Source organism: Acanthochromis polyacanthus, chromosome 9 (genome assembly GCF_021347895.1).
Source record: "Acanthochromis polyacanthus isolate Apoly-LR-REF ecotype Palm Island chromosome 9, KAUST_Apoly_ChrSc, whole genome shotgun sequence".
Lineage (NCBI taxonomy): Eukaryota > Metazoa > Chordata > Actinopteri > Pomacentridae > Acanthochromis > Acanthochromis polyacanthus.
Window position 1 is genome coordinate 41,169,336 of NC_067121.1, and position 13,823 is coordinate 41,183,158.

At 41.7% G+C, this 13,823-nt stretch overlaps 1 protein-coding gene across 1 annotated transcript in view; it reads right to left on the bottom strand.

Annotated features, from left to right (window-relative positions):
• LOC110958018 (phospholipid phosphatase-related protein type 4-like) overlaps positions 1-13,823 on the bottom strand; it is a 52,892-nt gene that overhangs the window by 31,615 nt on the left and 7,454 nt on the right. The window contains 1 exon segment of the mRNA XM_051953983.1: positions 760-945. Within this exon segment, the coding sequence (XP_051809943.1) occupies positions 760-945 (186 nt within the window).

The window sequence follows — 13,823 nt, forward strand, 5'->3', positions numbered from 1 at the left end:
GATGGACGGACGGACGGACGGACGGACGGACGGACGGACGGACGGACGGACGGACGGACGGACGGACGGACGGACGGACGGACGGATGGACGGATGGATGGATATACAGACTATGTTCAGAACATGCTGTATTTTATTTATAAATTCAAATGTCAGACTTATGACCACAGTACAATAATGGCCTGATAAAGTGAGTTTTGCTGTGCTTCAAACATGAGGAAACGATTTTGTATTCTGGTGTGTTTTCAAAGCACTATGAACCAAGTTTCAATTTCAGACTTCTGAGAAGTCAGATAAAATCCTGAACGGTGAATTTAAAGCGTCTCATTTGTTTGTTTTCTGCGACCTCCCACAACAGTCATTACTAAGAGCAGTTTCACTCCACAGATTGCAGTTGGTATAAAACAATTCCAGTCAATGTGCCTTTTTCCATTAAATGTTAGCGTTGCTCGGTGCTTTAACTCTCCGACTCCCACAACATTATGGACACGTTTTTAAATCTGCAACGTGTAGGAGAGCAACTCCGGCTGTGGGAAGATTTGTTTCCCACTGAAACGTCGCTTACTACTTTAGTCTTCATTCTGATGGAATGAAAAGAGCAAAGACTTACTGTTCCTATTGGTCAGCCAGAGAAGGAATATTCAGTCAGCTTTAGGGTTTATTCACATTCACAGCATGTTCACAGCAGCTGCTTCTGTCACTCCTGCACGGATAACTCTGAGGTCAGGCTGGAGGCTGAAGATGTGAAGGTTTACTTACGGTGACGGTCGGAGCAGCGAAGGCCAAGCTGAAGAGCAGAGGCAGTGGGCAGACTTCCTGCCGGGGCAGGATGTAGGGCAGAGACAGGCTGCGGTCATTACAGGTGTACCCAGAATGCACCGGCTGGAAAATATCCGTCAGCTCCAGGAAGTAAAGACTGACGACAGAGGAGGCCAGGATGGGGAGCTGGAAGAAGGAAAATGTCATTATTGTGGTTTAAGGTAGTGTTCCAGTGGTTTATCAGCCTGGGTAGTTTGGTTCAGTGTTCTGTTGTCAGGACCTTCACTTCCTGTCACATCTTCTATAATGCTGCTTCCTGTGCATCAAAATAAAAGCACCTGCCAGTTGTAGAGCGCATTCATGGCAAACATTCTTTCTCTAGTGTCGTTGTTCAACACTTTATCTACAACCATTTTCTGAGGGTGTGTGAGTTAAATTCCCTTTTGCATTTATACACAATCATTCTGCAGCAGCTGAAAGACACAGTCGGGTTTGTTTGTATTTCTTTAAACCAATCATAATGTTTGTGGGTGGAGCTCCGTTATTCCTTCAAACACTGACAGGTGGAACGTTTGCATGCAAAAAGATGAACAGCATCATAAAAATGGATAATCCACTAAAAAAACACAAGCCAGGCTGTCTTTCCTCACAATCCAAACACTCCAAATTTATGCCTCGGTAGGTTGCTACTGGGAAGTTTTTGTTGCTTCCCTTGGAGAAGATCAAGGCTGACGGAGGAGAGCGGTGGTTTAAACCTGCATTCTACATGAGTCAGACCACTCCCCAGCTGATGAGGGAAACAGTCCATTCAACTCTGACTGTGTTCCAGAGATCAAACTTCTTACACCTGATTATGTTTTAAAAATAACAGGAGGAGACGGAGGTGGATGCTGGTGGAGATGAAGAGGAACGACACACCTGATGATTTCACCCACACACTTCAGCCAGAACCCGGTCAGGCCAACTACACCGTCTGCGCCCGCCCAGGACTCAGCTCAGGACCATGGGCGACAGGGCCTTTGAGGCTGCTGCTCCCCGTCTGTGGAACGCCCTCCCCGACCACCTCAGGGCTCCACAGACGTTGGATTCATTTAAAAAAGGGCTGAAAACCTTTTTATTTCGCACTGTCTTTTCTGATTGATTTTTATGGTTATTGCTTTTACTGTATTTAAACTTTTAAATTATATTATTTTTATCACTGTTTTTATTGTCTTCTTGTGCACATTGACATTTGTCTACAAATGTAATGTGCTTTATAAATAAAATCCATTATTATTATTATTATTATTATGATAAAGAGGGCAGGTACGACCAAATCATGATCTGTTAGCTGTGAGCCCTGAAGTTCTCAAAGAACTATACACTTCATACATTTTAGACAATTCTGAGCTTTTATATTCATTTTTATGTCCCAAACACACTGCAGCAGATGAGGAATACCGACTGTATGGAATCATGTCCATTAAACAGCAAACACAGAGAAGGAAAACACAAGAAACGTGTTCTACCTCCACCTAAAGCGAGGTAAGGTCAGGAATGGGCTGCTGTGTTTTTACTGTTTTCATGCCAGCCTTGAGAAGAGAAGATCCCACACACTGCTCTGGCTCAGCATCACAGTTTATTGATCATACTGTTGTTTTGGCCTCTCTAAACCTTTATCAAGACTGAGGCCCAGAAAGGTGAAAATGTTAGAACGATCAACAAACTATGATGCTTAGAAGGAGAGCTGTGTGGGAACTTCCTTTCCCAAAATCAGGGCACTACCTTCTGGTGCAGAAAAAAACTACTTTAATGCTAAAATAAGACAAGATCCCTAAGAGGTTAAGATTGGACTTTGGGTTTATACCCGCCACCAACTTTGTTTGTTGGGTGTAGTTAGAAAAGGAGGGACGAGCAAGTGTCAAGAACTAAACGTGACTGAATCAAGAAAACATGTCTCTTAACAAACCCGTCTTAAAACCTCTTTATGTCCGGACATGGAACAGTAGATTTTACCCAGACTAAGTGACCACAGCCAGCAGGACTAATGTGTTCAGAGCTAAACTAATGCAGGTCAGCATTCCTTACAGCAGGAGAGTCAGACTCATCTCAGTCCAGGTTCCACATCCAGTCCAGTCTGATCTCCAGTAAACCCAGTAAAACCAGTAAAACCAAAGCAGAATAACCTCTAAATAACCACAACTCCTAATGGTTCCTTTGGTTTAGTGCAAAAATGTTCACATTTAAGGAATTATCTTTTTATTAAACATCATCAACAACCTGACATTTATGAAGAAAAATAAGTTCAGTTTCATCAACATTCATCCTCAGTTTATCATTTCCACATTACAACTTCCAGATCACAGAGTGTCTACAAAGGAACACAACATTTAGTCACCTGGAACTGAACCATGGAGGATTTACTGGAGGATCACAACCACAATAGTCAGACAAAAACAACAAAAACAAGACAAAATGTTACAAAAATGAGACAAAAAAAGACAAAAGAACAATGAACAATCTAGTTAATCAGTTAATGTCTTCTCTGTAATTTTTACACTTTGAGGGCCGGATTGGACCCTCTGGAGGACCACTTTTGGACCACGGGCCTCATGTTGGACACCCTGCCTTACAATGACATGCTGGTGTTTAGCAGGAACACTGTTTAATAAGTTCACCATCTTAGTTCACTGCTAATATTTCCTCATCACCATTAAACAGAGTGTGGGTCATTGGCTAAACTATCAAGGAAACAGAGATTTCAACAATGATGGTGTGAGATGAAATGCTGGAGGATCATCAGAGTGGCTCCACTTTACCCTCAGAGGGGCATCAATGTGTATACAAAATATAACAGCAATCCCTTCAGTTGGTGTTGAGAAATCTGAGAGTTTCAAGGACCTAGAATGTGAGTGCAACATTTTGTGCCCAAATCCAGAACTTCTTGTGGTGCTGGAGGAAATGACGGGGTGGACACCAAGCTCCAGTAGTTGTTGAGATGTTCAGTCTGCTGGACCAACATTTGGAGCCACACAGCTAGCATTACCAGCATGTATTAGCAAGAGTATCGCTAAGTATTCTCAGACGCAGAGTCCCAATGTCGTTAGCAAAAGACACTTCATTTCTGTCTTTACTTTCAGTCAACAAACTTCACAACAATTAATGTAAAAATTTGGGCTTTTCTTGCCATTTCATGCAATTCAATGTTTCCCAGACGTTCTCGGTGTGGAGAATAAAGTCTGAACAACACAAAGAGCCACATTTGTAGGAAGTACGTCAGGTTGAAATAAACACACAGTCCTTTAAGGAATGCACGAGCTCTTATTAGTTCAACACATGAAGCATTTCTGTCCTGATGTGTTTTAAGCGTAGTTTCTGATAAATTATCCCTGTCAGATGCTTCACTGAGGGGAGGTAAAGTTTTAATCTGCAACACTCTAAATACGTGAATCATATCTGGTACATTAAAGGAACTCTGACTACATCATGTTTGACTTCTTTCATAAAAAGAAACTATCAGCCTTCATTAAACCCAGCTACGTCTATAAAACTGATCAGCTACAACATTAAAACTCCCTGATGAATGTTGTAGATCCTCCTCATGCTGCCAGTGAAGCTCTGACCAGTCGGACCTGGAGGGCCTCAGAGGATGGCTGATTCAGGCGTATCCTCAGAGAATCGATCAGACTGGGATCTGGGGGGTTTAGAGGCCAGATCAACACCTTCAGCTCTTTGGTCCTGAGCAGTTTTGAGGTGTGGTGGTGTTTGGGAAGGCTGCTGATATGAAGGAGTGCTGCTTTTATGGGCATGGGCTGCTTGAATGTTGATCTTCTGTCAGCAGAACATTGCATTGGAACAAACTGGTTCCTGTCATTCTCTCCTCCTGTCAGTGGTTTTAACTGGCGTCCATAGGTGAAGGTTTGCAGTTTTTTGTTGGTGTTTTTCTGGCAGCGTGTCACCACTCAGCTCTTCTACAGTCCAGAGCTACGACACACCTCTCAGGTTAGTCCGGTTAGCTCACAGAGACACACAGCTGCAGTGCAGATAGAGGATTAAGAAAACCCTGCCGAATGGAAAAAATGGGTCTGAGAGCCAGAAACCTCAGCAACAAAAACCAAATATTCACAGTCATGCAGTCGCTGTTACTGCACTGCAATGAGCTGAGCGACTTTAATCTGTTCACGTTTAAGATGTCAGAGCAGAAAACCGACAAATATGACTCAGTGTTGGCATCTGGGAATGGATCCCACTCTTGTTTAAGAAATATTGATTATGATAACCAGGCATGAGGTTTATAGCTACGTATGTATGAAAACCAGGCTACTACAACCGGTGTTTTATAATCAGGACAGACAGGGATTCAGCTACCCACTCTGTTTGCTTTGCTGGAGTTGTGGGACAGAAATACTAGATAATGCTGTGTGGACACAATCCCTTTAACTCAGCACATTAAGAACAGTCTTCCTCTTTCATTCAAATGCTCCTCCTCCATTTATATGTGCTGAAAAAAACCTCTCAACACATCAGTGTTTACAGTGACTGCTCCTCATAGCCTTAATATCTTACATTTAGAAAACATGCCAAGTTTCTGTTTTGTCTATTTTAGAATTTTATGATACTTTCTTTGGTTTTACCAGTCCTGTTCTGTCTTGATTTTTGTATAGAATAGAATAGAATAGAATAGAATAGAATAGAATAGAATAGATCTTGTCACTGTTACAGAAAACAATCAAAATCAGTTTGGTACTCTCTGAATAGCAGCATTGAAAATAGACCACATAATACACCCCAAAATATATACAACACTAGAAAAGCACTTGGAGAGCGCAGACCTCCGCCAGGCCATCGCTCAATTGTACAGATGACCAATCGGAGTTTGTTTGTCTGTCTGTTTGTTGGTTAACAGCATAACCCAAAACATAATGGACGGATTTAATTTAGTTTTAACAGTTTGTGCACAAAGCATAACATGCATGTACAGTGTAACAGCACAGTGTTTTGATGCACGCACATAACGGTAGCGTTGCGCGCGCGTGACAGTACCGTACGCGTCGCCGCCGCTTCGTCCCGAACCGGCCGCGCGGAATTCGGCCGTCGCCTGGGATTGATCCGACGACCTCTGTCTGTACAATTGAGAGATGGCCTGGCGGCCATCCCTCGCAATTGTCCTTGACCTTCAAAAAAATCCTGGATCCAGACGGTGATCCGGATCACCTCCAAAATCTAATCGATTGTTACTTTTGCTCTTCCGAACATCCTGTAAAAATTTGGTGAAAATCCGTCCATGACTTTTTGAGTTATGCTGTTAACAGACAAACACACACACACACACACACACACACACACACACACACACACACACACACACACACACACACGGACAGACACCCTAAACTAGAGTTTGGCCCTGAACACAGCCCCACCTGGTGGACGTGCTGGGACTGCTGCTTGCAGTTTTAATTGCCTTTGTTCTTCCTAAACAGATAAAGCAGCTGTGCAGATTCATCCTTAGATTCAATTAGAGAAAATAAAACTCAGACAGGAACGTGTCTGAAACATCATGGAAACAAAAGACTTTCTAACCAGTTCCTTGTTGTCTGGGTCATCTTGACTGAACATTGTGTGGGTTTGTCATTTTCCACACAGCTAAATGTCATTGTTGTACTTTGATTCTGACACAAGTTAATTACTACTTTATCCTAATGACCTTGTGTGATAACCCCGAGGCGTACAGCAGAGTTGTTATGTTGCTGCTGTAACTGCTAAACAGTAATTGTGTCCCCTGCCCTTGAAAAGCATTTTATGTTAACTCCTACGTAGCTGCATGTAGAGCTGAAACGATCATTTGATTCATCAATTAGGTGACCAAAGGACAATTAATCAAAACCTAAATCAAAGGTGTGAAATGCTTTTTGGTTGTAGCTGCTAAAACGTGAAAATTGTTGTTTTGTATCATTAATAAATGGAATAATATCTCGGAAATAAAAAAAAATACAAATGACAAAATCACCAACAAAACTGCACATGAATCGATCTAGAAAATACCCGACAGCAGCCGTGAAAGCAGCATGAATTGTTGATTATCAGCACACTCCTTATTTGACATCTACAAAGACGTTCTTTGATAATCCTGAGCAGTGTGTCGTGTTCTTTTACAAGCTGCAGAATGATGGATACCGCCTGAACACGGCTGCTTCTGGAGTTAGAGGCAGTGTCAAGCCTCGTTTCCCTGCTGTTCAAATTATCAACAACATGATCTGCCTTTTCGCCTGAAGCACCTGCATTTCTGACTGGCACAGACCTTTACAAAGACCTGCCACTGACTGTAATATACTCTGTGTTTCCACAGCTGTGAGCCTGGATTTACCCACCAGGGTCGCTGCAAGTTCCTTGTAATCCCCAGAAATACCCAACAAGAAGTTCTTACTGTCTGACAGGATGACCGGACAACTCATTTAAAAGTTAGCATGGCTGGAAGACCCATAAAGTCACAAAGTCAAGAAGTATAACTGATTGGACAGTGTTATAACATGAGTCAAGCTGGTGACTTTGGGAGACGATAATGTGGCGTTTTGAGCTGAATGCTCGTGTCATCACGGAAATGTCCTCGCAATGAGTCTGTAGGGATCCAGATGAACTTTTTCACTGGTGAAACATGACATGGTTGCACTTCCCCAACTGATAGGATTGTTAGGGTTCAGACAGCAGAGGGCCACCATGACAAAGTCTTCAGTTGTAGTCCATGACAAAGTCTTCAGTTGTAGTCCATGACAAAGTCTTCAGTTGCAGTCCATGACAAAGTCTTCAGTTGTAGTCCATGACAAAGTCTTCAGTTGCAGTCCATGACAAAGTCCAGTCCATGACAAAGTCTTCAGTTGCAGTCCATGACAAAGTCTTCAGTTGCAGTCCATGACAAAGTCTTCAGCTGCAGTCCATGACAAAGTCTTCAGTTGCAGTCCATGACAAAGTCTTCAGTTGCAGTCCATGACAAAGTCTTCAGTTGCAGTCCATGACAAAGTCTTCAGCTGCAGTCCATGACAAAGTCTTCAGTTGCAGTCCATGACAAAGTCTTCAGTTGCAGTCAATGACAAAGTCTTCAGCTGCAGTCCATGACAAAGTCTTCAGCTGTAGTCCATGACAAAGTCTTCAGTTGTAGTCCATGACAAAGTCTTCAGCTGCAGTCCATGACAAAGTCTTCAGTTGCAGTCCATGACAAAGTCTTCAGTTGTAGTCCATGACAAAGTCTTCAGTTGTAGTCCATGACAAAGTCTTCAGTTGCAGTCCATGACAAAGTCTTCAGTTGTAGTCCATGACAAAGTCTTCAGTTGCAGTCCATGACAAAGTCCAGTCCATGACAAAGTCTTCAGTTGCAGTCCATGACAAAGTCTTCAGTTGCAGTCCATGACAAAGTCTTCAGCTGCAGTCCATGACAAAGTCTTCAGTTGCAGTCCATGACAAAGTCTTCAGTTGCAGTCCATGACAAAGTCTTCAGTTGCAGTCCATGACAAAGTCTTCAGCTGCAGTCCATGACAAAGTCTTCAGTTGCAGTCCATGACAAAGTCTTCAGTTGCAGTCAATGACAAAGTCTTCAGCTGCAGTCCATGACAAAGTCTTCAGCTGCAGTCCATGACAAAGTCTTCAGTTGTAGTCCATGACAAAGTCTTCAGCTGCAGTCCATGACAAAGTCTTCAGTTGCAGTCCATGACAAAGTCTTCAGTTGCAGTCCATGACAAAGTCTTCAGCTGCAGTCCATGACAAAGTCTTCAGTTGCAGTCCATGACAAAGTCTTCAGTTGCAGTCCATGTCAAAGTCTTCAGCTGCAGTCCATGACAAAGTCTTCAGCTGTAGTCCATGACAAAGTCTTCAGCTGTAGTCCATGACAAAGTCTTCAGTTGCAGTCCATGACAAAGTCTTCAGCTGCAGTCCATGACAAAGTCTTCAGCTGCAGTCCATGACAAAGTCTTCAGTTGCAGTCCATGACAAAGTCTTCAGCTGCAGTCCATGACAAAGTCTTCAGCTGCAGTCCATGACAAAGTCTTCAGCTGCAGTCCATGACAAAGTCTTCAGCTGCAGTCCATGACAAAGTCTTCAGCTGCAGTCCATGACAAAGTCTTCAGCTGCAGTCCATGACAAAGTCTTCAGCTGCAGTCCATGACAAAGTCTTCAGTTGCAGTCCATGACAAAGTCTTCAGCTGCAGTCCATGACAAAGTCTTCAGCTGCAGTCCATGACAAAGTCTTCAGTTGCAGTCCATGACAAAGTCTTCAGCTGCAGTCCATGACAAAGTCTTCAGCTGCAGTCCATGACAAAGTCTTCAGCTGCAGTCTATGACAAAGTCTTCAGCTGCAGTCCATGACAAAGTCTTCAGCTGCAGTCCATGACAAAGTCTTCAGCTGCAGTCCATGACAAAGTCTTCAGCTGCAGTCCATGACAAAGTCTTCAGCTGCAGTCCATGACAAAGTCTTCAGCTGCAGTCCATGACAAAGTCTTCAGCTGCAGTCCATGACAAAGTCTTCAGCTGCAGTCCATGACAAAGTCTTCAGCTGCAGTCCATGACAAAGTCTTCAGCTGCAGTCCATGACAAAGTCTTCAGCTGTAGTCCATGACAAAGTCTTCAGTTGTAGTCCATGGCATCTAACCAGCTCTCACCTTCTCTGAACAAGCTTGACCAGATTCAAGCAGCGTTGATGTAATTAAGCCGTTTCTGTCACAAACATCATTTGTTCACAGTGATAAAAAATAAACAAATTAACAAAATGGTATATGGTCCACTGAATGCCCTTTGTGTGAACGATTAATCCAGGAGTGTCCAACATGAGGGCCGTGGGCCAAAAGTGGTCCTCCAGAGGGTCCAATCCGGCCCTCAAAGTGTAAAAATTACAGAGAAGACATTAACTGCAGATTGTAAATTAGTAAAACTATAAATTTAAAATAATTTCTAGACCATGACAAGTTGTTTTTGTCATAAAGTAAAATACTAGATTGTTCTTGGGTCTTTTGTCGTTTTGTGTCTCATTTTGTAATATTTTGTCTGTTTTTGTTTTTTCTTTGTGTGTTTTTCTGACTTTTGTTGTTTTGATCATAATGCTGGAATTGAACTTATTTTTCGTAAGAAACTGTTCATAATGTTTTGTGAAAAGATCATTTACTTTTTTGCACTAAACAAATGAGCCATTCGGAGTTGTGGTTATGCTGTGGTTTTACTGGTTTTATTGGTCCACTGGAGATCAAACTGGACTGAACGCGGAACCTGGACTAAGATGAGTTTGACCCCCAGACCTACAAGAACCAAAAAGAAATCTCTATGTAATAGTACCTGGTACCAGGAACTAGAATAGTAGCCGGTACCAGGAACTAGAATAGTAGCCAGTACCAGGAACTAGAATAGTAGCCAGTACCAGGAACTAGAATAGTAGCTGGTACCAGGAACTAGAACAGTAGCTGGTACCAGGAACTAAACAGTAGCTGGTACCAGGAACTAGAACAGTAGCTGGTACCAGGAACTAAACAGTAGCTGGTACCAGGAACTAGAACAGTAGCTGGTACCAGGAACTATGTCCTAATGGAAAACCTCACAAACCCAGTAGAGTGAAGGTGAGTAGGTGCTGGTGGAAAAGTGCCATTAGTGAAGCGCATTCCTACAGGAGTGATTATTTTAGTACAAACAGCCATAAAGTGTGGAGATGCATCCAGTATAACAGCTATCCATATTTGTGTACTGTTCTCACTGCCTCTGAAAATCAAACAAAGGCTGAGATCACTCAAGGCTAAAATGGTTTCTCTCTTCTTTATCTCATCACTGTGGAGTTAGTGTGACTTTGTGGAACATTTGGACACAGGGAGACGTGCACTGTGATTGGAGGGATTGAAATGCATAGTCCAGTGTAGAAATCTAGGACATCCTCACTGCACGATCCAAACTATCAGCTAAACTTTACATTTTTAGTGTGGCAGGTTGCTACTCGGAGAAGGACAGAGCAGCTTCCATGCTTAGATGTCACACAAAAACACAAACAAACCAATTGATTAGGACTGCAGCTGCTACGTTCTGCAAACTAAAATTACTGCTCATCTCAAAAGCGGCTTTAAAAGAGCCAAATAATGCTTTTTCCGCCCCCGTTTCTCATCAGAAAGAGCTGTCAGCAAGGTGAAGCAGTGAAAAAAATCTAAATATAGCGTACACTGAAGCTGATACTGACGTTTTGCTGCTCCTGTCCACAACAGGATCTTGTTTAGCTTCCATGCCAGTAGTTAAGTTCTGTAGGTAGTCTAGATGTAGTAAAGCAGGACTATGAAGCATGTGCATGTGCTGCTGCTCGGCTGATGGAAGCAGTTTAGTGCACAAAGGGGGGAGCTGTTATTTTCTTTTTTCAGACATTTTTCTACCTCAGCTTTAAGGTAGTCAGTACATGTTTCTTCTCACTCCTACAGCTGGAAACCAAACAAACACCTAGTATTTGATGTAGGGTTTAGAAAATATGCAACATTTTTACTTTTATAGATTGTAATTCTCATTCTGATCCATTATTTTGATGATTCCCTGAAGGCCGGAGTAATTTCTGTGTATAATTCAGGTGAGAGATGAAACAAATCCATCATGTGTAGGTGGGTTTAGAGTCAGTAATACCTGCAGTCAGGCCTGTTTACTGCCCGAAGGACCTGCTCAGACACCTACAACCACTACAATACTCTGGCTTTGAAACGCCAGCTGTACCCTTCACGCTTGTCATGTCTTTGAGGAAAAGTCAAATTGAAAGAAAAAGTCGTATTCACAGAATATCTGGCATGCTGGGCTCCGACTATAACACAGTGTAAGCTCTGCGGTCAGGAACCATGAACAGCAAAGCAAACGTTGGTGTGACAAACAGCAGCAGACTTGGTGCTAATGGACTGACATGTGGTGTTAATTAAAAGAAATGGAGGTTTTTAATTCATCAGTTACATGTTTTACACTTCTGAACCTTCACTGCAGCTGAAGCCCTTCAGACCTGGGATGTGGCTTCATCGATCCGTTTAAATGACGGCATTCTAGTCATTCAGATGTAAGTTTCTGTTAACGTTAACTACAAATTTGTAGAAGGATCACAATCAGCTGATGTAGTGTTCACTTGTTGTCATGGTTACAGTGACACCGTGCCGCTATCTGGCAAAGATACAGAAATGTTTAACAAAGCCGTGGATCCAGACTATAAGCTGCATCACAAGTTATTTTTAGCACAAGTTGATTGCAGCTTTTAAATGTCTGTAAAATCATTAATATAGGAAATTCAGCTTGTAATTTACAGGTTGTAAAAACAGAGAAATAAAATATCTTCAGCATGAGTGAGACACAGTGAAGTTCAGTTTGTTTCAGATGAACAGAATGGAGTGGATAATTTAATCTGAGATGAACAGAATATTCAGTTCATTTAAGCCCAAACAGATTAAAATGCATGTCTCTCTTTTCAAGCACACAGCTTTTGGTAATTTCTCTCCCAGATACATCAGTGCTAAAGCTTCATCTATTATGCATTCAGTCCCTGGGAGGCAGCAGAAGCAGCACATTACAAACACGAACAACTCTGACGTTTTATCACCTTATGACACAGACGTGGAAAACCTGCTAGCAGACTCTTTTTCGGCTCTGCTCTGGTCACGATCATCTCCTGAGAAAAATATGTGTCTAAATGCTCCGTTATGTTCAGCAGAGTGGGTGTACAGAGGTTTATCTGAGTTAAAACAGCTGGAAACGGGTTAAAAGAGAAGAATCTGAAGGCAATAAAGCCAAAACAATGAGCTAAAAGAAGCTGAAACACTTCTCAGGTTCATCATTACAAGCAGCACCGAGCATACTACACCTAGTAATTTATAAAATGATATTATAACAATAATTATTTCAGCTGTATTCTATATTTCCAGCTATAGGAATGTCCTTTCTGTCAGTTTAGGTTGTGATATATGATTCATTAGGTGTTTATTTCAGTATTTGCTTGTGCTAAAGTTGACTGAAGATGGAAAATTTGGACAGTTTAAAATGTACACTACCATCCAAAACTTAGAAATGTCCTTATTGTTGAAAGAAAAGCATTTTTCCCCAATGAAGATCACATTAAATGAATGATAAATCCAGTGCAGACATTGCTAATGTGGTAAATGACTATTCTAGCTGTAAACAGCTGATTTTTAATGGAATATCTCCATAGGGGTACAGAGGAACATTTCCAGCAACCATCACTCCTGTGTTCTAATGCTACATTGTGTTAGCTAATGGTGCTGAAAGGCTCATTGATGATCAGAAAACCCTTGTAGTTATGTTAGCACATGGATAAAAGTGGGAGTTTTATGGAAAATCATTCAAAGACTTTAGAACGGTTGTGTATTTATTTTCTTTATCTCATCTAAATTGCTGCTAGCTCTCACATATATTACCAGTTTCTTTAACAGAGAAGAAAATGTTTGGCATTCTAATTCAGTAAATCAGTGCCTGTTTTCTCTCGTCTCATTCACAGCGTTTTGGTCTCTTTGTTTTTCAAAAAGGTAATGAGATACTAGTGAGGTTTTGATATTATCTGTAGAGGATAAATCATGGGAGCTGTAGTTCAATTCTAACAATTTAATCTTTGTTCTACTTTTTTGCTAAAATGAAGCAGTGCTTAAATGTAACTGCATGAATTCCAATTTAATTTAGAAAATGGATCTCAGGATCAGGTCTACGGCTGTCAGAAAATAAAGCAAAATAATAAATCTTTTCTGGCAGAAAAGTGAAGCCAGCGGGAAGCCGTCCTGGAAGTGTTTCACAGCTTCACTTCATTTCATGCCAAACAGATGTGTGCAGACTTCCTCCATGTGATCAAGGTCACCATGAAGTCTGAGGCATTCCTGATCTGCTGGATGATGGTTTTTACAGCGTCGTCAATGGAACGATTCAGAGCAAAGGAGTTTATATTTGACCTCTTTGAACTGAACTTTATTCACAAATACATTCTGAGAGTGTGAAATAAGACTAAATAAAGGAGGCATTCTTAGATTTTACGTCTCTGGCTACTAATAGTAGGGCTGCAAAATATATAGTTAATATATAAAATAATAAATGATTAAATATGTCCT